The sequence below is a fragment of the Oncorhynchus nerka genome, linkage group LG6 (assembly GCF_034236695.1).
Source record: "Oncorhynchus nerka isolate Pitt River linkage group LG6, Oner_Uvic_2.0, whole genome shotgun sequence".
In the NCBI taxonomy this organism is placed as follows: domain Eukaryota; kingdom Metazoa; phylum Chordata; class Actinopteri; order Salmoniformes; family Salmonidae; genus Oncorhynchus; species Oncorhynchus nerka.
Window position 1 is genome coordinate 26,444,990 of NC_088401.1, and position 26,525 is coordinate 26,471,514.

General features: G+C 44.2%; 1 protein-coding gene across 3 annotated transcripts in view; it reads left to right on the forward strand.

The window, feature by feature from the left end:
• LOC115130250 (collagen alpha-1(XVIII) chain-like) overlaps nt 1–26,525 on the forward strand; it is an 81,419-nt gene that overhangs the window by 22,588 nt on the left and 32,306 nt on the right. For all 3 annotated transcript variants that reach the window (XM_029661179.2, XM_029661181.2, XM_029661180.2), the window contains exons 3-5: nt 18,295–18,842; nt 22,735–22,809; nt 23,458–23,550. In XM_029661179.2, coding sequence (XP_029517039.1) covers nt 18,295–18,842; nt 22,735–22,809; nt 23,458–23,550 — 716 coding nt within the window. The remainder of the gene's footprint in view (nt 1–18,294; nt 18,843–22,734; nt 22,810–23,457; nt 23,551–26,525) is intronic.

Consider the following 26,525-nt stretch of genomic DNA (forward strand, 5'->3'; position numbering starts at 1 on the left):
CGTAACGTCTCGCAAGGTTTTAGCGAGGGGAGCGGGGTGATCTACCACGCTAGGTCAGTCTTTCTAACTTTTACGATGGGATATTTTGATGAAAGAGTAGAGTGTCCTCCGCCATGAGGAGGATTGAAAAGAAGAGTGTGTGACCTTTGAACTCTGGTGCGTTGGATGTTTAACTTCCCCGTCAAGGTGGACCTCATTCTAAACTTGAAAAGAGGGAGCGAGGGGGTAACAAAAGTAGAAATAGGCATGTAATCGTTAAAGGAGAGTAAAAGACAGGAGGCAAAGAAGCAAATTTATGAGAAAATCTGCATATAAAATCCCAATTACTCATCCTTGGCACAGTTTACACCATTTGCCTCTTGCTACTTAACAAGAAATGTCTTAGAAGTGACTAGTTTATTAGGTACACCCGGGTTGGACCCCCCTGTAGCCATGAAGGGATGCGCCTGGTCAGCAACAATGTTCAGATACGCTGTGGTGTACAACCGTTGCTCAATTGGTATCAAGGGATCTTACGGGTGTGCCAGGAAAACATTCCCCACACCATTACACCACCCGCACCTGTTAACACCAGGCAGGAGTTTTTGGCCCGACTGTTAGCTTGGACTATTCTTGTCATTTTCGCCCACAGGACAGCCGCTGAATGGATGTATTTTGTTTGTCTCTCCATGCTCGGTAAACCCTAGACACTGTCGTGCTTGAAAGCCCAGAAGGCCAGACGTTTCTGAGATACTAGAACCGGCGCTTCTGGCACCGACGATCAAACCATGCGCAAAGTTGATTAGGTCACTAGTTTTGGCCATTCTAACCTTCAATCGAACAGTAACTGAAAGAATGGATGCCTGTCTGCCTGCTTTATATTGCAAGACACCTCTATAGGAACAAACCATTTACATGAACGGGGTAGTGTACCAAATAATGCTCCCTACTTCAGTAGCAGGTTGTCAGTCATTCGAAGACCACTGACCATAAAGCTTCAATGGCGCTCCTCAGGTGTGAATGTATTTTTGTGGATCTATATTTCAACGATTTGCGCCCAGTGGAAGAGTCCGAGTTCAGACGTTAATCGCTGTTTGGCATCAAAAATCCGACAAAGAAAGTCCTGTGCCACCAGCCACTTGCTGTGTGGATTTATATGGTCTAACAGCTTACTGCTATCTCCTCTGTTATATAGACCCTGGCAGCCAGAGAGGCCAAGTTCTCAATCTGAACAGTTTAAGAGCAGGTGAAGAGGGCTTGAGTTGAGTTGTAGCATTTGCCTCAGGAACCCATTACATGGACTGTGTTCGCATAAATCTCATTTGGCACTTTGGCTGTTTTTGAGGCAGCTCTAGAAAACGGTCAGATGACTGAATGTAATGTAAATATTGAGCATTTAGTAATAAAAATTATATGAATGTACTTTATGAATTAGAAATTTGAATTAGAGTCAAACAGAAACAAGCTTTATTGGTTACATAAGTTTGTTTCCTTGTCCATGGTGGATTATTTAGTTCATTGACGACTACAGTTTGGCAGATAGGAGAGTTTACTCTGGGTCCTGTTGGTTATTGCCTCTAACGAGAACGATGAATCAAGCTTTCAGCTTCCTTGGACATCAACCTGAACCTGCTCTGTAGGCCAAATACAGCAGAGGCTGAAACCATACAATTTAAGTGTCTGAACATACAGCTGGTATGCAATGCTTTGGTAACATCATACTTTGGGTTGGTCCATTAGCATAGAAGGCAGGGTTAGTTCTCAGTGGGCCAAATAGGTTGAAATGATGTCATTGCAACCAGTTTAACATTCATTAAGATTTTATTTCAACCAATTTTGCACGCTGGGCTAGACAGTGTTTCCCAAATGTGCTTTTGGACTTGCCTTGTCGCCTACCAAGAAAACAAGCCCAGTGTTTGTAGCCAGGATCCAGTCTCAAACGGGGACCCTAAAGGAATTAGTCACTTCTGCTACTCATTGGGTTCTGAGTTGACCCACCATTTGGGGAGCACTTTGTTAGAGGATTACTGTCTAATGTCTTGGTGGGGAAATGGAAGTTTAATGTTTCAGGAGGACTTGAACCTGAGTGTGTGACCTTGTTATGGGGGTTGAAGCGATGGTTGGAGTGTGTTGGGTTTTCTCCTCAGTAGGAGAATGGAAGTGGGAGTTTGGTCAGGAGGTCATTTCGATTGAATGTTGTCAAAGAGCCACAATCAGTTGGCGCCATGGAAACAATGGTGCTACACTGATTTAATCAATTGTGAGTGGACTGCAAGTGGCCCTCTTCAGACTTTATAGACTCCCACTGCAATGCAAAGCCAAGACAGATGGCATTGCTCTGGGCTTTAGAGCACATTACTCCAGCCCCCCTGAGATAGTTTTTAAACCGGGATCTACAAAACTTCCAAATGATGTATATGGACACGGATAACCCAGTCAGCTTGAGACAGAAATACTTTATTTTTTCCAGGAAACGGAAAATAAGAAAAAAAGGGTGGGGGGAGGCGGAGCATGTTAGGGGATATTCCGAAACAGAGGGGGCTTCGTTATGACTCTGGAGCGACCATTGCAGTGCACTCCAAAGAAAAGCCCCTTATGGATGGCTCTCTAGTCTTCAAGGGGTCATGGTATACTGCAGACCTCCCTTTACAAAGCACTGCATCAGTCATCGTTCCCTCTTTCTCCCCCTGAGAGGCTGGAATGGAGGGGGGGGGGGGGTTTGGAGGCAAGCTGCCAAAGAGTATAGCAATTTTAGCTGCACTACCATTTGCTCTGACACTTTGGTCAGAGAGGTGGAAGTACAGCTGGTCAAACAGAGAGGGAGACCTCTGAAGCAACGTTTCGTTTACATGCCCCTCCAGCCATACACTACTGCAGCCATGATCTACTCAAACCTATTACCACTGACCTAAGCACCAGCAAGGGAGGAGGCAAAAGCATATAGCTAGCTAAGCTTGAAGGAATGCTCTATTTTTGATTGGGACTCATTCATTTACCAGTCATTTACTGGACTGTACTTTCATTTATTGTACTGTTCTACCCTGCTAGATTCTCAGTGAGCTGCTTTCAGTCTCTTTATACTCTCTTTGGTCCATTAAGGATTTGTTGCATAGTTGAGGTTTCCATGAATAAACAGACTTTCAATATCATATCATACAACTAATACATTTTTGGTGCACATTCCATCCCAAACTGTTGAACATTGTTAAATCCCCCCCCGACTTATTTTTGGTCTCTTGTCAGAGAATCCCACGCAGCTAACAGGTCTCCATGGATAGTATTTAAATAAGTTCTACACATAAAGGCATTTATTCCTATGTTCTTCACACACAATGCTTGAACTGTTCCTCCTGTTTTTTTATGCTGCCCACAGATGTAGGATCTTAATTTGATCACTCTTTTGTTGCTGAGAATTTTCCTGCTGTGGAAGAAATGCAAACTTGTAGTATATTTGAGTTTTAAAAAGGCTTCGTTGCCCTAACGAAAAAATGCATTAACTCCCACTTAACTCCCACTAAAATGCCCATTAATTATTTCTGTACAGCACTTTGAGATATCAGCTGATGTACGAAGGGCTATATAAATAAATTTGATTTGATTTATTATTCACATAATAATACACATTTCCTGTTGCTGCGGGGCAATTTTCCTGCTGTAGCAAACTAGCTCAAATTAAGATCCTACAACTGTACACTGCATGTAGTTCTTAAATCAAGGTGAAAGTGCCTCTCGAGACCAAAATTAAAAATCAAGAAAAATACTGCAAATCTCCCCCCACATAAAAGAGATACTGTTCTCCCACTGACACTAACAAAATGGTGACCAATATCTAGATTAAAGATAAAGACATCTGGAAGTCGGAGACTAGTCGTGAGGGAGCGTTATTATAAAGAGCTCTTTGGCCCTTGGCTTTTTTGGCCCTTGACATTATGCCCAGATAAAGTTATCAGTAACCCCTTTCTTATAAATGTTTACTTATGTGGGTACGCCCTGATGTGGAATGGGATTTTGGCCTGGATTTAACAAACTCACAGTGCCCCCTATTGGGCTTGGCAAAGCATACTCTCTACTTTCAGACAAATCACTTAAGAACATGTTATGATTTCATGTTAACTGCGTGGGCTTCTCTGTCAAAGAGATCAAAAATAAGTCTGGGGAGATTTAACAATATTCAACAGTTTGTGCACCAAAATGTATTAGTTGTGGTACTGTATGACATCGAAAGTCTGTTTATTCATGGAAACCTCAACTATGGAACAAATGCAACAAATGGAGCATAGAAAGTTGTGAATATCTTGAGGTCATATGGATTTGCTCTTTATTAAGGATAAAAGCTCATTTTCACAAATGGTTATACTCTTGTCCTACCACTTCTCCATGCTAAGTGTTGTCATTAGGATGTTGTTATAGCTCTGTTACAGGGTCTGCTGAAAATGGAGGCACACATCATCGCAAATCACGCACGCACGCACGCACGCACGCACGCACGCACGCACGCACGCACACACGCACACACACACACACACACACACACACACACACACACACACACACACACACACACACACACACACACACACACACACACACACACACACACACACACACACACACACACCCTGGCCCATCCCCTGGATGCTCCTGGCCCCTGGATGCTCCTGGCCCCTGGATGCTCCTGGCCCACACACATGCTGTAAAGAATTGGCTCTGATAACTCTGCTAGGCTGCCTTTACACAGGAAGCCCAATTCTGATATTTTACCCAATTATTGGCAAAAAGTCTGATCTGATTGGTCAAAAGACCAATTAGTGAGGGAAAAAAAGATTAGAATTGGACTGCCTGTGTAAACACAGCTCTAGACTTTCAGACTCTTCTTGTGTCTTGACTGGCTGTCCGGCTGGATGTTATCGCCTAGTTAATCTCACTCTGGCCAAACTCTTGGATCCACCAGACACAGCGGGTGTGGTAAGAGACTGTCTCCTTGTGGTCTGACAGCCTTTGTGTCTCAGGACTCTAGCATCTCAACACCATGGTAATTATGATTGAAATAGAAATAATTTAGCTAGGGTTGCCAGATTACAGAGGCAACTGCATTGCAGAAGTGACTTTTCCCAGGTTGACAGATTACAGATGCCACTGCATTGCAGAACTCACTTTTCCCGGGTTTCCAGATTACCGGAAGACATTACAGCATATCCCCTCGCAAAGGTTCACGGGTCGTTCGTTGATCTCCGCATCTCTGTGTTGCGGTAATCAGCGTTCAGAACCAAAATGTCTGACTCGGTATGTAGCCTCAGTAGACCTCACAGCGGTTAGTCATAACGTTCAGAGTACAGGCACCATCTTGTTTCTATAACAAACCACCTACTGTACAGACAGTCAGTCTGGACTCTGTAGTCAGAGACTGTAGCTACTGTAGACTGAATGACCTCGTTAGATAGATTCTCCTGACTAAGGTAAAAAAAAAAGAAGGGCTGCTGACATTCAAGATGAAGTTTGTCTGGGATGAGGGAGAAGAGCGAAGTCGAACCGCAGATGGTCGGGCCAAGTCGACCACTGGACCGTGGTAATGAGCATGGTCAAACGCAGATGTTCATTAAAAAAAGTTCTAGAACTTGTCTGTCTGCGCTCTGTTTAATGTGCTCCCCTGTGCGGCAACAGCTCCTGCATTCATAATATAGGTTCCATTCAGTCAGCTGAGGTTTACATCTCACTCCTTAATTTGCACTCCTATCCAAGTACAACACACTCAGCGGAATGGGATTGATTAGGTTACCCATATGCAGTAAGAAAGGGTTCAATTGAGACTTTGTACACTAGGTGGTAGAGCTGTTAAATATATTGCTTTTTCACAATCATTGCCGATGGTAGAGAGCCGTGTCTTAAGTATGTGTTGTCTGTGTTCCTGAAATGTTCAGTGTGTGTGTGTGTGTGTGTGTGTGTGTGTGTGTGTGTGTGTGTGTGTGTGTGTGTTCTATTCTTGTGGGGACTTCTCAAACAAAACGTTGACCAACTGGGGACATTTTGTTAGTTGTTGCTGTTTCTAAGGGGTTCAAGGTTAAGGTTAGAATGAGTGGTTAGAATTACGTTAGGGTTAGGAGCTAGGGTTAGGTTTAGGGTTAGGAGCTAGGGTTAGGTTTAAGGTTAGGTTTAGGGTTAGGTTTAGGGTTAGGGGTTAGGTTTAGGGTTAGGAGCTAGGGTTAGGTTTAGGGTTAGGAGCTAGGGTTAGGTTTAGGGTTAGGAGCTAGGGTTAGGTTTAGGGTTAGGAGCTAGGGTTAGGTTTAGGGTTAGGAGCTAGGGTTAGGTTTAGGGTTAAGGTTCAGTTTTTGGGTTAAGGTTATAGTTAGGGTTAAGGTTAGGGTAAGAGTGCGAGTTAGGGTTAGAGTTAGGGTTAGGTAAAATAGGATTTTGAATGGGATTGAATTGTGTGTCCCCATAAGGTTAGCTGTACAAAACTGTATGTGTGTGTGTGTATGTGTGTTTGCTCGTATGTGTGTGTTTGCTCGTGCAATACCATGAATGTGTATGTGTGTATGAAAAGGCATGGAAGATGAGACCACCAGACAGCTAATGATATTCCACGTAACTGGATATTTAAAACCATTGTGTTCCCTAAGAATCCCCTACTTGTGAAACTGTAACCCTAAAGACAAAAGTTCCACTCTCTGCGCTGACTGTGCTATCGGAGCTGAGCACACCTGAACTGGTCGATTCCAGAACGGATCAACTTACTTGTCCTCACTTTGGAAGCTGCATCTAAATGGTACAGTTGGTTTAGAGTAGGCATGCATGTGCATCTTACCATTTAACATCGTCATCTCCCCTGAGCTTGGACTTGACCCTGCCCTTTCTGTTTCCTGTCCAGCCGGGTCATGAGTCACAGTAACACATGGCAACGCTACTGTGGACAGCAATGCTACTGTGGAAACTCCCTGAAATTATCTTTTGTGTTCTCAACTTAATTTCCCTCCAATTACCTTAATTCACTTTGTGTTTCCCACCGGAAAATACCGTTTTTTTTGTATCTGAAATGCACTTGAGAACACAATGTGAAGGGCCTTTCCCCCCTTAACACGGAACAGGGGTTAATTGAGGACGTTAGGTATAGAATGTGGCTATTAAGAGTTGGCTTTGAGACCACACATAGGGCCTGAGCACTGCCAACAGAGTAATGCTGTGGTGTCATGGAAGCTGTGATGCTAATGAAATCAAGCAGATGGGGCATGGAGATGGAGATGGCATGCTAGTCCCTGGTCTGCCGAGCTGCTTTTTTCTGTCTTTCACTCCATTTCTCTCTGCCTTTCTCTCTCTTTCTCTCTTTCTCTCCCCTCTGATTGCGGTCAAGCTTGAATCACTACGAATTATGCTGCCAACCGTGCCAAAGAGATAAAGATATTTGTTTTTGTTTCCAACCTTTGGGGAATTAATGATATTTGATATTTAATGCACTTGCACCAAACCCACAATGATAAATAATGGGCTTCAGAGTGAAAACAGACTTTGACTGCTCTTGAGTAATGGAGTAATACCCACATTTCTGTCATGTCAATTCATTTAACAATTTTTTTCTTTCTTTTTTTTCTCAGGGGCTCTAGTTGGGCTTCTGGCAAAGTCTTAGCTGGGTCGTAAAGACATTAACAAAGAAAACAGTGCCCATGTTAAAACCTGATGGAAAAATGACTGTTAATAACGGACCCAGAGGATTCGGCAATACCACTCCTGCATGGCATGAAAACAGATTGTTCTGCCAATTCTCACATAGAAACTTAATGGGGAGGTTTAACATGTTTTTACATATATATCAGAAACCATTTTTGGCAAAATCATGATGAAAGTGGCCATTTTAGGACCTTTTTAGACCTGTACAGGCCTCCTGTTTGTGCTACAAATAGAAATGTTTGTCAAACATACTTCCTTCCAATTAAGTTTCTATGTGACAATTGCCAGAACAATCTGAGATACAAAAACTATTTGCCTGCTTGGAATCGCCCAGGGAACTATTTTGTAGCCATTTGGTTATTTTCATACCAATTGAACTTTAATGCCTGTAAAAATAACATTTGACATGTAAATCTGCTTCTCCACTGTCCCAGTGCAGTGTTATTAGACCAAGGAGTTCTCGTACTGAGTTCATTGTGGGGGAAAAGTCCCCCCTCTTCTTGAAGTATGGCTGACGTAAGCCACATGTATGGTGTCCAATATGAAGGCCATGGGAGTGATAACAGATTCTAGGCACTTCACCATTTTGTCAGCTCAGCTTGCTGTTTGCGTTGTAACATTGTTGTAAAGCTGATGTTTACTTGAGAGTGCCATCAAAATGCTAAAAAACTATGGAGTGATATTAATGCCAAAATAATTCAATAATGTTGACTATACCATTGCATAGTAGTGTGACCATGGAGGCATTCTTGCAGCTGACTGGACAGAGTATGTCATCAAAATCATTCCTTGGTGTTCAGGGGTCTCTAGGGAGCGACTTCCGTGCTCCCTAGAGTACAGTTCTAAGTCCCATTTTCGTTTTTTGAACATGACCCACTTAACCATTGCTGGTGGGATTAAAATTCTTGAGGTTACCCTCCCTGGCCTCACACACTGGGACTTGGTACGTCTGCTTCCCACAGCAACTACCGTGCTTATGTTTTGAAACACCTTATTTACTTGGTGAGACCTTTGACAGCTATTTAAATCCGTGAGGAAAAGTTCATCATGAATGAAATGTCAATTTCTCAGTCAATTCCTCCCTCTCTACCTCCTTCCACTCACTATAATACTCACTGTAGCACCCACTGTAAGATCTAGCTATCAACTAGTTTCTAAGTCAACCACACAGATTTGACTGTTCTGAGATGACTAGGGTTGCAAAACTTTTCCAAAATGTCATGGTTTTTCAGAAATCGTGGTTGAGGATTTCTGGTTTTCCTGCTTATTACCTCGTAATTCCAGAAGTCTTCCAACCAGGATTTCTGAAAAATCGATAAATGTTGGGAAAGTTACTAGACTTTTCATCTGGATGGGACCACATGATGGAGTTGGAAGGCTGTTTTTACACCTGTTCATTGGCTGATCTCCAGCTCTCTATCTGTGTTTACACAGGCAGCCCAATTCTGATATTTTACCAAATCATTGGCCTAAGACCAATTAGTGGGTGAAGATCAGAATTATGAGTGTGTGTGTTTGCGACTCAGTGCACCTAATGGCAGAGCTATCTCAAATCCAAGCCATCTATCTCATCCTGTGACAGTGGTAGAATGCCGTTGCTCAGCGTCGGAGCCCTTATAAACATTCCCCATTCATTCCCACTTAAGTGGTGAAAGCCTTTGATCAAGGCTAGGGTGCTAAGAGCTTTGCTGGGCACTAGGCTAATGCCTGTGTTGACTCACCTCTAAGCCTGCTGCTAACAGACAGGCCTTTGTGCTTACAGGAGGCCATTGCTCACCTGACCGCGTGTCCTCTCTCAGCTGAATACACAACGCTAACGTCTACCTAGCCAGCTAGCTCCTTTTTCCTGTTTTTCAAACCATGCGTGGCCAACATCACCCCCTAAACCGGGCTGTCACTCAAAACGAAGGACGCCGAAGGCAATGGCAACAAGCATTTTGATCTTGTGAATGACTTCTAAGTAAATGAGGCTCTTTTCAAAGTGAACACAAAACAAGTCCCGTCACAGACCGCGGCTAACGTTGTTAAAGCGTGACATAATCCCTCGAAAGAAGCATTACTGTAACATGTGGTGTAGCCTAATCCCAGTGCCACAGAGGATACAGTACAATTAGGTTTAGACTGAATAGCTTTGCTGAATTCTAGCCTTTGTGACCAATGACAGCATTGTGGTACCACAGATACGTGTGTGTGTGTGTGTGTGTGTGTGTGTGTGTGTGTGTGTGTGTGTGTGTGTGTGTGTGTGTTTTGTGAAGTGATTTGAGTTATTCCATTGGTATCCTTTTTATTTCAATTAATTACTGGAGGTTTACTCATATAAAGTCATCACAGATTCCATCTGGCCCTACCTATACTCCTACCAAGAATCTCATACCAGACTGGGATTAAATGGATACTGCGAGATTTTCATGTATGTCTCTGTGTGCAGTTTGAAGGAAGTGAAAGGTAGTTTTGCGAGCCATTGCTAACTAGACTTTCAGTCATTGCACTGACGCTAGTTAACAACTTCCTTAAAACTGTTCTCAGAGACATAAAAATGGTATCCAATAGTTCACCTGACTCTGGCTAAGTAGAAAAGGGCTAAATTGCCAAAATCTCGCACTATCCCTTTAAAGTTTGATTAAAAATGGCCCTCTCCCTCCACCTGGCAGTCCATTCCAGGCTTAATGGAGGCACATGGTAGTGTAATGACTGTAAACCCCTGGACTGCTCCAGCTCCACCTGTCCAGAGCCTGTCTCTCACCACTGTCGTATTACCCCTCGACTCCTCCGTCTGCTGGGCCTCTCTCTGTCTGTAGTCTTCCCCCTATGCAGCAAGTGTCTGCGGATGGTGTCAGCTAGGGCTGCAAGGATATACACATACGTGTACAAAAGCACACACTCGAAACAAGTCCAACACAACTAAATGTACACACATTTGTACGAACCTACACACACACACACACACACACTCACACACACACACACACACACACACACACACACACACACACACACACACACACACACACACACACACACACACACAAAGATGCTTAAGAGATATTCATTCTTTTGTGAATTCTTTCCATTCTGTACTTGGCACTCCATTATTGAAGAGAGATAGCAGGAAAGCAGCTAGCTGTATATCGGACTCCTGAAGGGCCAAAGGTCCTCGTCCATTAACCCTAACTCATCTACTGTAGACTCTGTGCATTAGAAAGGCATTAAATGTGCCCTATGTGCCTGATCCCACACTCTCAGAAAAAAAAGGTGCTATCTAGAATCTTAAAGGGTTCTTCGGCTGTCCCCATAGGAGAACCCTTTGAAGAACCCTTGTTGGTTCCAGGTAGAACCCTTTTGGATCTAAGTAGAACCATTTTGGGTTCCGTGTATGACCCTCAGTGGAAAGGGATAAGGACAGCCGAAGAAGCCTTTTTTCTAAGGGCGTAACTAGAGCTCTGTTTACGTAACTCCAACGTTCACACAAATCGTCCATAGACATCATTTGCATGACGTGATTGTGAAAGAGTGAGTCATGCAAGACGAGTCTCGTAACCATGACAAATGACTTTTTCTCTCTCTGTCTATTGTAAAAATGTAGTTCAGTTTTGTGGCGAGTGTTTGTTGATAGCTGCTAATTACTGTGAACTACTTACTGTGTACTACTTACTGTGTCTTCAAAATGACCTTAAATGTTTTCACATCATTCAACACAGTGAATCTCTACTCCTCACAGATACTTTTTAAAGACCATGGCTGGTGGTTTCATTTCACAAACACGTTTCATTCACCTCCATGTAAGGCTTGACACCAATAGTCTGAGGAGTTCTCTAAAGCACTAGCATATCTAAGACCATGGGGCATTTTCAATAATGCCCTTTTGAGGCCTGAACTAAATCAGTCCCAGGAGAAAGGCTTCAGACTTTTAAACAGTCTAGTAGTCTAGTATTAAAGTGGTTATTGTTTTACATTCCTTTATTTGCTAGCTACAGCCCGTTGGGTGAACAAATGTTGTGGTTAGTTTCCTCTGTGGCCAGCTTGTAACGGTCTCATTTCCATGTCCAGAGGAGAGACGCATAGTGGGGCTGGAGTTGGGTTTAGAGGGACAAAAGGGAGTAAACTTTGACGATGACACACACACACGCGCGCGCGCGCGCGCACGCACACACACATAAACAAACACACACACACACACACGGACTCCCTCCAAGCCATTGCATTGTCAGCAACTTAACTGTTTGTGAGCTGTCTTTAGTCTGAAGGTGTGAGGGTTGAAGTCAGGTTAAAGGATCATGTTGTAACTGTACACACCAGTGTTTTACAGTATCATGCTACATTCCCCGTCAGAATGTTTCTGTCAGAAGTCCTCCAGTGATTGTTTGATATAGAAAGGGGCCTGTGGTTTCCTGTAGGCCTGTCCAAAGTAAACCTCATAATACTACTGTAATGGGATTAGTTGTGGAGTTTTGACTGACTGGGAAACCTGGCTCAACAGCAGGAGATTAAGTTACTGAAACACACACACACACACACGCGCAGGCGGGCAGGCATGCACGCACACAAACACATTGACTTAGAACACCTAATGACGAGCTGCAGACCATACTATTTACCAAGAGATTTTTCATCTATATTTTTCATTGCTGTCAATTTACTACCACAATGTGATGCTGGCTCTAAGATCGCACTCAACGAGCTGTATAGGGCCACAAGCAAACAAGAAAATGCACATCCAGAGATGGCGCTTCTCTTGGCCAGTGATTTTTATGCAGGGAAACAGAAATCCGTTTTACTTTACTTTTACCAGCATGTCACCTGTGCAACTAGAGGTGACAAAGCTCTTGATCACCTTTATTCCACACTCAGAAACGCATACAAGGCTCTCCCTCGCCCTCCCTTTGGCAAATCTGACCACAAATCTCCTGATTCCTGCGTACAAGCAAAATCTCAAACAGGAAGTACCAGTGACACACTCAATATGGATGTGGTTCGATAAAGCGGATGCTAAACCACAGGACTCTTTCACTAGCACAGACTGGAAAATGTTCCAGGATTCATCAGATAACATTGAGGAGCTTACCACATCAGTCACTGGCTTCATTAATAAGTGCATCGACGATGTTGTCGTCCCCACAGTGAACGAACATACATATCCCAATCAGAAACCATGGATTACAGGCAACATCTGCACTGAGCTAAAGGCTAAAACTGCCGCTTTCAAGGAGCGGGACACTAATCTGGACGTTTATAAGAAATTCCGCTATGACCTCAGACGAGCCATCAAACAGGCAAAGTGTCAATACAGGATCTAATCCTACTATGCCGGCTCTGATGCTCGTCGGATGTGGCAGGGCTTGCAAACTATCACAGATAACAAAGGGAACCCCAGCCACAAGCTTCCCAGTGACGTGAGCCTGCCAGATAGGCTAAATGCCTTATATTCTCGCTTCGGGGCAAGCAACACTGAACCATGCATGAGAGCACCAGCTGTTCTGGATGACTGCGTGATCTCACTCTCTGTAGCCGATGTGACTAAGACCTTTAAACACGTTAACATTCACAAGGCCGTGGGGCCAGATGGATTACCAGGACGTGTACTCAGAGCATGCACTGATTAGCTGCCAAGTGTCTTTACTGGCATTTTCAACCTCTCCCTGACCCTGTATGTAATACCTACATGTTTCAAGCAGACCACTATAGTCCCTGTGCCCAAGAACAGCAGGATAAACTGTATAAATTACTATCGCGCTGCGTTGCACTGTAGCCATGAAATGCGTTGAATGGATGGTCAGGGCTCACATCAACACCATCATCCCAGACACCCTGGACCCACTCCAATTCGCATACCTCCTCAACAGATCCACAGATGATATTTCTCCCACACTGCCCTCTCCCACCCAGAAAAGAGGAAGACCTACGTGAGAATGTTGTTCATTGACTACAGTCCAGCTTTCCACACCATAGAGCCCTCCAAGCTCATCATTAAGCTCAGGACCCTGGAACTGAAGACCTCCCTCTGCAACTGGATCCTGGACTTCCTGACGGGCTGCATCCAGGTGGTAAGGGTAGGCAACAACACATCCACCACGCTGACCGTCAACACGGGGGACCCTCAGGGGTGCGTGCTTAGTCCCCATCCTGTTCACCCATGACTGTGTTGCCACGCATGACTCCAACACCATCATTTAGTTTGCTGACGACATGACAGTGGTAGGCCTGATCACCGACAATGATGAGACAGCCTATAGGGAGGAGGTAAGTGACCTGGCAGTGTAGGCAGTTGACCCTTTTATTTGGATTTTTGCGCTGTCTCTATGCACACTCACAGGGCCTTACACACTCACGCACACTGGCACTCCAACACACACAAACACTCACTTCATAATTTGCTTACACACATAAATGCACATACATGTATACCGACTCTACACACACACGCAAACCCACTCACCTAGTGTACAATCATTATATACCCAGCTGCTACTCTGTTTATCATATATCCTGATGCCTAGTCACCTTACCCATACACAGTTGAAGTCAGAAGTTTACATACAAGTCGGTTAGGACATCTACATTGTGAATGACACAAGTAATTTTCCCAACAATTGTTTACAGACAGATTATTTCACTTAATTCACTAAGTTGACTGTGTCTTTAAACAGCTTGGAAAATTCCAGAAAATGATGTCATGGCTGTAGAAGCTTCTGATAGGCTGATTGACATAATTTGAGTCAATTGGAGGTGTACCTGTGGATGTATTTCAAGGTCTACCTTCAAACTCAGTGCCTCTTTGCTTGACATGGAAAAATCAAAATAAATCAACCAAGACCTCAGAAAATAAATTGTAGACCTCCACAAGTCTGGTTCATCCTTGGGAGCAATTTACAAATGCCTGAAGGTACCACGTTCATCTGTACAAACAATAGTACGCAAGTATAATCACCATGGGACGACGCAGCCTCCATACCGCTCAGGAAGGAGACGCGTTCTGTCTCCTAGAGATGAACGTACTTTGGTGTGAAAAGTGCAAATCAATCCAAAAACAACAGCAAAGGACCTTGTGAAGATGCTGGAGGAAACAGGTACAAAAGTATCTATATCCACAGTAAAACGAGTCCTATATCGACATAACCCGAAGGCCGCTCAGCAAGGAAGAACCCACTGCTCCAAAACCGCCAGAAAAAAGCCAGACTATGGTTTGCAACTGCACATGGGGACAAAGAGTGTACTTTTTGGAGAAATGTCCTCTGGTCTGATGAAACAGAAATGAAGCTGAAGAACACCATCCCAACCGTGAAGCACGGGGGTGGCAGCATCATGTTGTGGGGGTGCTTTGCTGCAGGAGGAACTGGTGCACTTCACAAAATAGATGGCATCATGAGGCAGGAAAACTATGTGGATATATTGAAGCAACATCTCAAGACATCAGTCAGGAAGTTAAAGCTTGGTCGCAAATGGGTCTTCCAAATGGACAATGACCCCAAGCATACTTCCAAAGTTGTGGCAAAATGGCTTAAGGACAACAAAGTCAAGGAATTGGAGTGATCATCACAAAGCCCTGACCTCAATCCTATAGAAACTTTGTGGGCAGAACTGAAAAAGCATGTGCGAGCAAGGAGGCCTACAAACCTGACTCAGTTACACCAGCTCTGTCAGGAGGAATGGGCCAAAATTCACCCAACTTATTGTGGGCAGCTTGTGGAAGGCTACCCGAGACATTTGACCCAAGTGAAACAATTTAAAGGCAATGCTACCAAATACTAATTGAGTATGTAAACTTCTGAGCCACTGGGAATGTGACGAAGGAAATAAACGCTGAAATAAATCATTCTCTCTACTATTATTCTGACATTTCACATTCTTAAAATAAAGTGGTGATCCTAACTGACCTAAGACAGGGAATTCTTACTACGATTACATTTCAGGAATTGTGAAAAACGGAGTTGAAATATATTTGGCTAAGGTGTATGTAAACTTACGACTCTCTGGTACCGCACGGCAAGTAGTACCGATGCACCAGATCTGGAAACAACAGGACCCTGAACAGCTTCTACCTCCAAGCCATAAGACTTCTAAATAATAACCAAATAGCTACCCAGACTATCTGAATTGACCCTTTGCACTTTAAGTCTTTTGACTCATCACAAAATCTGCTGCTACTGCTCATTATCTATCCTGTTGCCTAGTCACTTTACTTCTTCCTATATGTACATATCTATCTCAGTTACCTCATAGCCCTGCACATGGACTCAGTACTGGTACCCTGTGTATACGGCCAAGTTATTGTTGCTCATTCTGTGTTTATTCCTTGTGTTATTATCTTTCAATTATTTTTGTATTTTTCTCTTTGCATTGTTGGGATTAAGCATTTTACTGTTAGTCTACACCTATTGTTTACGAAGCGTGTGACAAATGCAGTTTGATTTGATATGACACACACTGATAAAGCATGTTCTGGCTCGGGATTGAATGTGTTTTAAATAGTGCTTAATCCACACTGTCTTCTCAAACATCACATAGGAGATACTGTACAAAGCACATTTCCCTCAGAGTCTCCGTTACCAAATTGAATTGGACTCATTTACATTTACATTTAAGTCATTTAGCAGACGCTCTTATCCAGAGCGACTTACAAATTGGTGCGTTCACCTTATGACATCCAGTGGAACAGCCACTTTACAATAGTGCATCTAAATCTTTTAAGGGGGGGGGGGGATGAGAAGGATTACTTTATCCTATCCTAGGTATTCCTTAAAGAGGTGGGGTTTCAGATGTCTCCGGAAGGTGGTGATTGACTCCGCTGTCCTGGCGTCGTGAGGGAGTTTGTTCCACCATTGGGGGGCCAGAGCAGCGAACAGTTTTGACTGGGCTGAGCGGGAACTGAACTTCCTCAGTGGTAGGGAGGCGAGCAGGCCAGAGGTGGAACTCAATATTATCATTTATTTGAATTGCATAACCTAAGCAAGAAGAATTAGCTGTTATGTGCACTTAATGAAATAGTGCGGAGACTGTATAACTGGGCTATACTGTATGTGCAGATGGTAACAGTCTAGTCCCTGCCAAAATAATGCAGTGCTCTGAGTCCAGGCCGCATTACACACTCCTCAAAATGCAATGACCCACTTAGGAAATTACCCCGAGACGGATGACCACTTGGATAGAAAACAGTCATGGATAAACACACACATGCATACACACACACCCACCCACACACCAACCCACCCACACACCAACCCACACACCCACCCACACACACACACACACACACACACACACACACACACACACACACACACACACACACACACACACACACACAATGCCATGCACCCACATGGCTAATTAGCAACATGTGTATGCGAAGCTAGCAGCCAAACCTTCCACTACGCAATGCCCCAAAACTGCTCCCAAACACCCTCTAGCTAACGAATCAGGGAGATTTGGAGTGTTAATTAATTGGTCATTCATTCTAGTGGTCTTTATTCTGGCACTGTGGTTATATTACCCTACAATTACTTATAGCGCTTCTATCATGATATTTCCCAGTAGATTGAAACATATTGTATGCACACTGAAATGATTCATCTGTGACTTGAAGTGAATCTGAGGTACTTGCTACTTTGTTGGTGATGTCTTAGTCCAGGTGATGTTTGTCCCGTCAAGGCCAGGTCTCTATCACTCCGCCAATGACGATGTCACACCTGGTTCCATACAGTATGTTGGTCTTGCGTCATGGGAACCTGCATCTGCCAAAGAGTGCTGTGTGATGTCTCCAGCTGCTCCCCCATCTGGTGTTATGTCACTGGGTGGGCGAGGAGCTCCAGGTGACAGGACTATTTGGAATTTTGGCCTCTCTTCCATGACACCAGTAAAACATGCACTCAGACCAAGGGTTAAGGTTTACTAGGGACACTGGCTTGAAGAAGCCTGAGAGGTGATGGCCATTAAAGACTGCGTGAAGCATGCCTATCTGTCTGTGTCTCTCAATGGGGAGCTAGCGCTAGCCTAACACTGTGGGTTAGCCTAGCGGTATGGGTTAGCCTAGTGGTATGGGTTAGCCTAGCGCTGTGGGTTAGCCTAGCGGTGTGGGCTAGCCTATTGGTGTGAGTTAGCCTAGCAGTGCTAAGCCCATTTTACAGGAGCAGCCTGGACCCGGTGTGTGTATTAGTCTACGCTAATGCCTTCCAGATGAACATGCCTTACCCTGCTATACAGTCTCACAAAACGGATGATTGTTCCATGGGTTCTCCCTCCTAACGAGGAACATGTGTGGTGGGGAGTGTGTGTGAGTGTATAGAGATGCGTGTGGAGAGGGACTGGGATGGAAGGAGTGAAGTATGGGAATGCTTCCACGTTCTCATCCTCTTGGCAAATTAGGTGAAACTGTGGCAGATTTGTAATCCATTGAAGTGGAAAGTAATGGCTGGAAATGAAAGCACAAGCCAGATCACCTTCACAATGCAGAAAGAGAAATGAGGGGAGTCAGTGCAGCACAGTTTGCGCACCAATTTGTCATTGGTATTAATATTCATAATCATGAATTCATTGTGAATATACACATAACTAACTCATCAGGTCTTTATATGAATTAATGTGCTATCCTATCCATGCACTATGCCATATGCCTGTCTTATTCATGTGATTTAATACAGTATTTGATTGTGTGTGTTTCAGAGCGGGGCTCCCAGGGCCAGATAGACCTGACCGAGCTGATCGGTATTCCTCTCCCCCCATCGGTCTCCTTCATCACAGGGTTCGAGGGCTACCCGGCCTACAGCTTCGGGCCCGATGCCAACGTGGGCCGCCTCACCAAGTCCTTCATCCCCGACCCCTTCTACCGCGACTTTGCCATGACCGTCACCGCCAAGCCCACCACGCAGCGCGGTGGGGTCCTCTTCGCAATCACCGACGCCTACCAGCGGGTGGTGCACCTGGGGGTGGCGTTGAGCCCCGTGGAGGATGGGTCTCAGCGGGTGCTCCTTTACTACACCGACCCGGGGGATGGGAGCACCAAGGAGGCGGCCAGCTTCAAGCTGGGTGACCTGACGGGGAGGTGGGCCCGCTTCACGCTGACGGTGCAGGGGGCGGAGGTGCGCCTCTACATGGACTGTGAGGAGTACCACCGCGTGGCCTTCCAGAGGAGCCCGGAGCCCCTCACCTTTGAGGCCAGCTCGGGCATCTTCGTGGGCAACGCCGGTGGCACAGGGCTGGACAGGTTTGTGGTAAGTTGACAGGTGGGGTTTTGTTTTTGTGGTGTTTTTGCTTCTTTTTGTGTATGAGTGGAGGTGTTGGGGGTTTATTTTACATTGGTTAGGCCTATAGTGTGTTTGTGTTTAGTGTCCTCTGCTTGGTTTTCATGCGCCTGGTTTCTGTTTGGCTGCATGGTTGCTGTTTGGCTGCATGGTTGCTGTTTGGGCCTCAACACTTCCAGAATGAAATCAGATCTCGGTCTGATTTAAATGTTCGATTCCATAATGATTTTCCTCAGCACTACAATGATTAAATTGAGAGTGTGCCCCAAACCCAATAGTTGATGAGTCCCAAAACGGAGTGTTCATCAGGGCTTGCCACAGGCTGGCAGCATGGCTCGCCTCCATAGGCTTTGAATGACTTCACGGTCGATTGCCTGGGAAAGAGACAGTAGGGTGAGTCATTGTGGAGAACTTGACTAAGAGCTGGGCTCACCACCTCTGACATCATGGTCAGCCATTTTGATTTTAAGGCATGAAAAACCCTGATGCAACATTATGGCAATAGCAGAGGATAGAGGACTGAATGACCTATACATCTTTATAAGATATACAATAAATGCTATGAATTAGCATGTGAATGCTTGTGGAATTAACATATCGTGCCACAAACCAGTGTTCACCTAGCCGGAGAGTGTTTACTTAACTCTGAATTTGTTGTAAAATGGATAGATGAAGAGAAAATGGAGATTGCTTAACTAGTTTTAATCAGACGGCGTATGTCACGATCGTTGTAAGGAGCGGACCAAAATGCAGCGTGGTATGTGTTCATGATGATATACACTGAACACATATAAGCACTGAACACAAACTATACAAAACAATAAACGAATGTGAAGCTATAATGAGAACTGTGCTGACACAAGCAACTAACATAGACAATCACCCACAAACAATCAGTGAAACTCGGGCTACCTAAGTATGATTCTCAATCAGAGACAACTAATGACACCTGCCTCTGATTGAGAACCATACTAGATTGAAACATAGAAATCCCCAAATCATAGAAAAACAAACATAGACTGCCCACCCCAACTCACGCCCTGACCATACAAAATAATGACAAAACAAAGGAAATAAAGGTCAGAACATGACAGCGTATGTGACTCTTCTGTGAGCCACAAGACTGTGTTATCCCATTGACCTAAATCCTGGCATTTACAATGCAGTTTATTTCACCCTTAGATATAAAATAACCAATCAATTGCTATTTCCACTCCACCATACCACTACTTAATGTTGTACTAGTCTAAACAGAGTGGATAAACTAATAAATCATTGCCTGCTTCAGTTTTAAAGTGCACCAAAAAGCTCATTTCAAGCAGCTATTTTCCTCTCATTAAAGTTTCATTGGAGCGATGGGTTAGTAGATTCCAAGAAATACAGTTAACCTTGGGGAGAGGAGCAGGAAACTCTCTCTCTTCCAACCTGCTTGTTTCAACCTGCACCCGCCTATCTCTTCTCACCTAGCACCCGGGAGCAAAGCAGACTGCTCGCTGATCAGAGCCTATCACTCTATAAATCACTCTGTGTTCATTGCTCATCTTCCTTTAGTCCTCTCTCTTTCTCTTGCTCTGCCAAGAGGGTGCGTGCACATGTGTGTGTGTGCGTGAGTGTGTGCGTGCATGTGCGCGTGCGCGTGGGCGTGAGTGTGAGCGTGCGTGTGCGTGCTTGCAGCCAGGCAGTCATGGTAGTCATACCATGCTGGTTTGGGACCAGTGGTCTTTAGTAACAGCCAGTTCTGATAGTGACCATGTTTGTTTTATTTCTAAATACATTTAAGCGTTAGCTGAAATCTTGCGAAGAGACTTTGTGTAACCCTGACGTAAGCAGCATATGTTTTAGATGTTCTACTTGATAGGACCGTTTATTGTGTAACTTACCATCACAACACAAGACCTTCGCGTCTGCTGTCTTTGCAACGGTTCCAACAGACATGGTTGTTTATGCAATGTGGTGGCTTGTGCTGTGAGGAAAACCCTCCTCTTGCTGGGTGCCTGTTGGTGTCTGCTGTAGCCAGCTTGTTGTTACCCTGCCAAACAGTGTGCAGAAAAGTTTAGTCAGTCTAGCCAATGCTCCTCAGATTACAGGCAGGCCGTGAGATAACGTTACTGATCCAGTAAGGTCTGAGGAAGAGAGAGGTACACCACTCCCCCCTCCTCCCCGTCTGCAGCCAAGAGACAATCCAACTCGGCTGAGACATGGCTCTCTGTGTCTTTGGCCACATCCCCATCCTCATAAATCTAAGCTCACTACTCCCCTCTGCCACAGGGATGCATACTCTTACCATACTAAGTGTACCCTCTAGCTGAGGGTAGCTGCTTCTAGCTGCTTTTATATGTGCCTCGTTTCATTTACTGTCAATGTCCCTTTTCTAAAATAATGTGGATTTGCAAGTTGCATTTTATTGTACAGCTTTTACTGCTATATTTGTTTTTACTTGGTCGTGTCAAATCTGTTTACTTCATTTTTCTGCTGTTGATGCTTATTTTTGTGTTTATGTCTGAGTCCTGTTAGATTAGTAACATATGGCCAATAGTGGACATGGATCAAAACAACACTATTGGGGGGGGGCGATGCTCTGCAGCCGGCCCGGTGCTGCTTCCAGCCTCTCGTACAGTATGTACTGTTTGTGTTTGTAGCGTCTGAGGAGTCGGGATGAACATAAAACAGCAAAAAGAAGAACAGCCGATTCACATTGGACAGTAGAGCTCAATTCTATTATTATGTCTTTGCTCAGTTGTGTCATCGTAGGGGTGAAAAGCAATATCAGTAGTCTACCGTAGCATTCCAGCAATATTCCAGATCAGGGGTGGGATTCGGGCCCTTAGAGCAGCTTTTTTAAAGTCTCGCCCATCAGGCACTGGGATCACACACTGTGAGCAATGCACACAAACGCATACAATGTCATTGCAATCACACAGCCGCTGATCAGTATGGGTCAGCAGCACCCCCTGTAGGTCACAGCTGCAGTGTTGAGCAGGGTTCCCAAACTCGGTCCTCGGGACACCAGGGGGTGCGCTTTTTGGACTTTGCCCTAGCACTACACAGCTGATTCAAATAATCAACGAATCATCAGCTGAACGCGATTGATGGTAGTGTTTCCTATTTGGAAGGTTCACTGATCGCAATGCTTTTAATTCAAGTTTAATTCAACAAAATCCTTGATTGTGCTGTACCGTGCTCTTCTCGCGTCCCTTTTCTATTCAAAGATTAAGATTGATCTCAGAAAAGCTCATGAAACTTTGAATTAATCAGAGCTTGCTGTTGCATGGCACATTTGTTGTTTATCTGCAAACTCTGTTTACAGCATCAACAGATGGACTTGATTTGGTTGACCCAGATTGATCCTGCCTCTCTTCTCCCTCCCTTCCTCTCCTCTCTTCTCCCTCTCTCCCCTCCACTTGTTTCCTAGAAGATTTGTTGGATTAAAAACAGGTGTTTGTCCTCTGGATAGAACCCACAAATAGATTTACCAAGCACGCCTTTGTCCATTTGCAGCACTTCTGTTATTCATTGCTAGAGTGGGATCTATGTTCTGTTCGAGTTATAGCAGTTTAAAGGTTGCTTGTCTTGAATAGCTCTTGTCAGTAAGACTAGAGTCACCTGTTCGCCATACTTGAAATGCTGATTTCAATTGCAGTAAAAGGTTGTGGAATGGTATTACTAATGGGAGTGAGAGTGAGAATGGTCATTCATTTGGTGTGTGTGTGTGTGTGTGTGTGTGTGTGTGTGTGTGTGTGTGTGTGTGTGTGTGTGTGTGTGTGTGCAAGGGCACAAGGGTTCATGCATTGACTGTGAGTGTGTACACTAGTGTTATTGTGACTTACCGTCTCCCCTCTCTCTCTCTCTCTCTCCCCCCCAGGGTTCTATTCAGCAGCTGGTTCTGAAGGGGGACCCCACGGCCCCAGATGACCAGTGTGAGGAGGACGACCCCTATGTGAGTGTGTCCCCTTAATCCCAATATTCTACCTTTAAGGACAATTCCACCCAAAAACTATATTTTGGTATTTGGTTCAATAGGCCATTTACTATTTGCACTGGTTAACACCAGAGACAGTGGTAAGGTACTGTACAGGGGCTCGCCTCGCTGCAAGGTTCACTGATATCCTCAAAGCTTGAGGTCGAAGTTGCCCTCCAATAGGTGTGCTTGGATCAGATGACTCCACCCCCAATACTAAAACTATTATGAAAATGTTAAATCTGACCTTGAATCAGTGCTAATGGGCTGAACTACGACCGACTCCATCAAACCTGGGAAAGGCTCATGATGAATGGGCTCATCACACCCCCTCTTGTGGTTGTGAGAGAGCATCACAGGACTGTGTGATAGAGTCTGGTCTGCAGCCTGCAGGGCTTTACAGATTGTTTTGGTTGATTACATTTCTTTTGTTTTCATCTCTGTTTTTTAAGTATTTCCACATGCATAAGCCTGAGTTATTGCTACTTGGAAAAGCATTAGATAATTGGCTTGTGATTGAATATGTAAAAAAAAAAAGAAGGAGATTGCAAATTCATGAGTCATAATTGAAATGGTATGTTATGACAAGGTTGCTACTAGAGTATTTCCATTGTTATTCTCTTTCAGGCATCTGGGTATGGGAGTGGAGACGACTCCTTCGATGACACAGAAACTCTGGATGAAGTGAAGAAGGTAGTGGAGGAGAGAGAGTACATTATGGTGAGTGACACACACACACACACACGCACGCACGTACAGCCCCAACCACGTACAGTATATTAACATGTAGACATATTTTATCCCACTCTCATAACCCACAAGGATAGTTTACGAAATACTTCAATTGAAACGTCAACAAAATGTACACCTTCTAAATCCATACTTCCACAAGTGTTTTTACAGTACATCCAGAATCAAAGGGCCTGGGATCAATCCAATTGAAAAATGTCCTCCTAATAGGGCCAGTTAGGTGGGAGACGTGGAGTTATGCCGTTCCTCCTGCCAGGTTCTCCATGTGAGAAATGCTCTTCGCTCAGCCAGATCTGGCCTGATGTTCTTGGACTGCGTCTGGGAGGAAAACATTTCCTCTTCTGAATATCAGCTGCTTTCTGACACATCTGTGCTCCACTCCCCCATATCTCACCACAGCCATTTAGATAAGAACACATTGGTTATTCCCAGAGATGGAAATGAAGCTCGCTCGTTTGATATGGAGTCCATTAGAAGAGGTCAGAGTGAGTTCTGCATCCAAAAACATGTTACTGTCTGTCTCACTCCCACTCCTCTGCTGTATCCTTCTGGCCGTTTGGAGTGAGACGTATTGGTCTTTAGCTTGAAGGACATTTTCATGCCTCAAAAGATGATCCAACGTTGACAGACACATCCCATGCTACAGTAATATGTCGTGGAGATCATGGTCTGTTGACAAGATGCTTGCTCTGTCTAACTATCCCTTTGACACTGCCTTCCGTCATCTTTTCAGTGCAGTGAACTTTCACATGGACACCAAGCAGACTGCTTAACATCACACCTGCTTAGTCATTCACTGATGCTTGGCAGAGTTTCTCTTCCAATATCCCATTAGCTTTTTCTCTCCAATTACCAGGGAATGGATATGATCTCAAAGAATGTGACGAGATCAAAAGTTGACTAGGAGAGACCACACCGTGTGCAGGTCAATGGGAATTTTCCAGGACACTTCAGGGAAGCACACTTCTAAGTACATGGAGATTAGTAACCCAACTTTGAAGCACCACATGGTTGTGGTTAGTTAGTTAGGCAACACACTACTAAGGTTACTTACTTCTCTCTCTTCCCTTCTCTCTCTTGTGGTCTCTCTCTCTGTCTCTCTTTCATTCTCTTTCTCTGTGTCTCTGTCTCCCTCATTCTCTGTTTCTGTCTCTCATTCTCTCTCTGCCCTTCTCTCTTGCTGTCTCTCTTTATCTCTCTCGCTCTCTCTCTCTCACGCTCTCTGTCTCTCTCTCCCCTTCTCTCTATTGCGGTCTCTCTCTCTCTCCCTCTCTCTCATTCTCTCTCTCCCCTTCTCCCTGTCTCTCCCTCTCCATCTCCCTGTCTCTCTCTCCAGCTGTGTGTGAAGGTTGGACTTTGTGTGGTCTACACTATCCTCCCTTACCTCTCCTTGAGGCTGCTCCCACTCACAGCTTGCTTGTGTCCTCTGTCCTAGCTGGCATTAGGGTAGATTCAGGAAGGGTGATTTGGCTAATGTGGAATCTTTGGATTTTCGGAGGGAAAACTGGTCCCAGATCTGTGCCCATGGGCGGCTTCATCCGAGAGCATAGGATGTACTGAGGCAGGGGAGGATGTCTCTGGCATTCCAAGTGTGCTTGTGGATCCGGTCCCAGCGTTTTCCTGCATAGCTGGTTTGGCAGGGCTCCTGGTCCGTCAGCCCACACACACACACAAACACATTCATACACACATATGCATGCTCACACATACAAATACAAACATAAACACACACACACACACACATAAACACACGTCCACATACATAAACACACGTCCACATACATAAGCTGTGAGCCAGAGAAGGAGAGAAAACACACCATGCAGCTCCTCTGCCCCCTACTGGAAAATAGTATGAATTAGGCAGTTTGAGAAGATTTGAATCCTAAGCAACCTGCATAGACATTGTTTGAAGTACAATAGACCAAAATAGCCTTGGTAGAGCATGGGTGAAGTAGGCTTTCTGGTGCTCATGTGAATTTCCTTTTTCTGCTTTCTTACCTGCCTACTTCTCACTTAAAACATATTTTAGCATTTATTTAAAAATAGTATTGAACATAATATAAAAGCACACACAATCAAAACCACAATTACAATAGAGGATCGAATTACATCAAATGATTTTACAACATCACAGTATTGCCACAGTTGTAAATGTGTAGTTTTAAGTGTTTACAATTACCATTTTATTACTACAATGACTATTTTATACAGCTACCCCCAACCCCCACCCCGCCACCCCTGCCACTTTTTAAAAATGTTATTTTGTCAGAAAAAGAGTTTCAGAAAAACATATATAATCCTAACAGGGTGGACATTTGGAGCCTAAATTAGTCATATCTCTGTGGGTGATTGAGATTAAGATAGCATAATGGTAAACACTTGAAGAGGATTTAACTTCTTTATGAAATGTATTTTGTCATTTTATGAATTTTCTCTATAATTTAGCTCAACAGGATGGAAATGTATGAGTGAGGCAAGCAGACTAACACGAAACATGTAAAAATGGATGTATATTTATTTAGCTTTGCACCATTGTTTTCCCATCACACAAATAATGATACTTCCTGAACCACATGTCATTGTGGGAAGGGGCTGTTTTCTTAAAGGAGATTTACTACAAACTAACAGGGTAGAAAGTGATATCAGGGACACACAGAAAGGGTTAAATACAATAATAATGAATGTAATAATCATGAAAAAAACAACGTTTTGATGAGAGAGATTTTAACTAGTACTATAAAATAATAAAGAAAGATTGTGTTATTTTATGGCTTATATTTCTTGGAGAATAACACCCGGCAAAACCGCCTACATCCACTGAAAATGAGAGGTGGGGGGGGGGTTGCCTTAATCGACATCGACGTCTTCGATCCAGCAACCTTTCAGTTCCATTTACATTTACATTTAAGTCATTTAGCAGACGCTCTTATCCAGAGCGACTTACA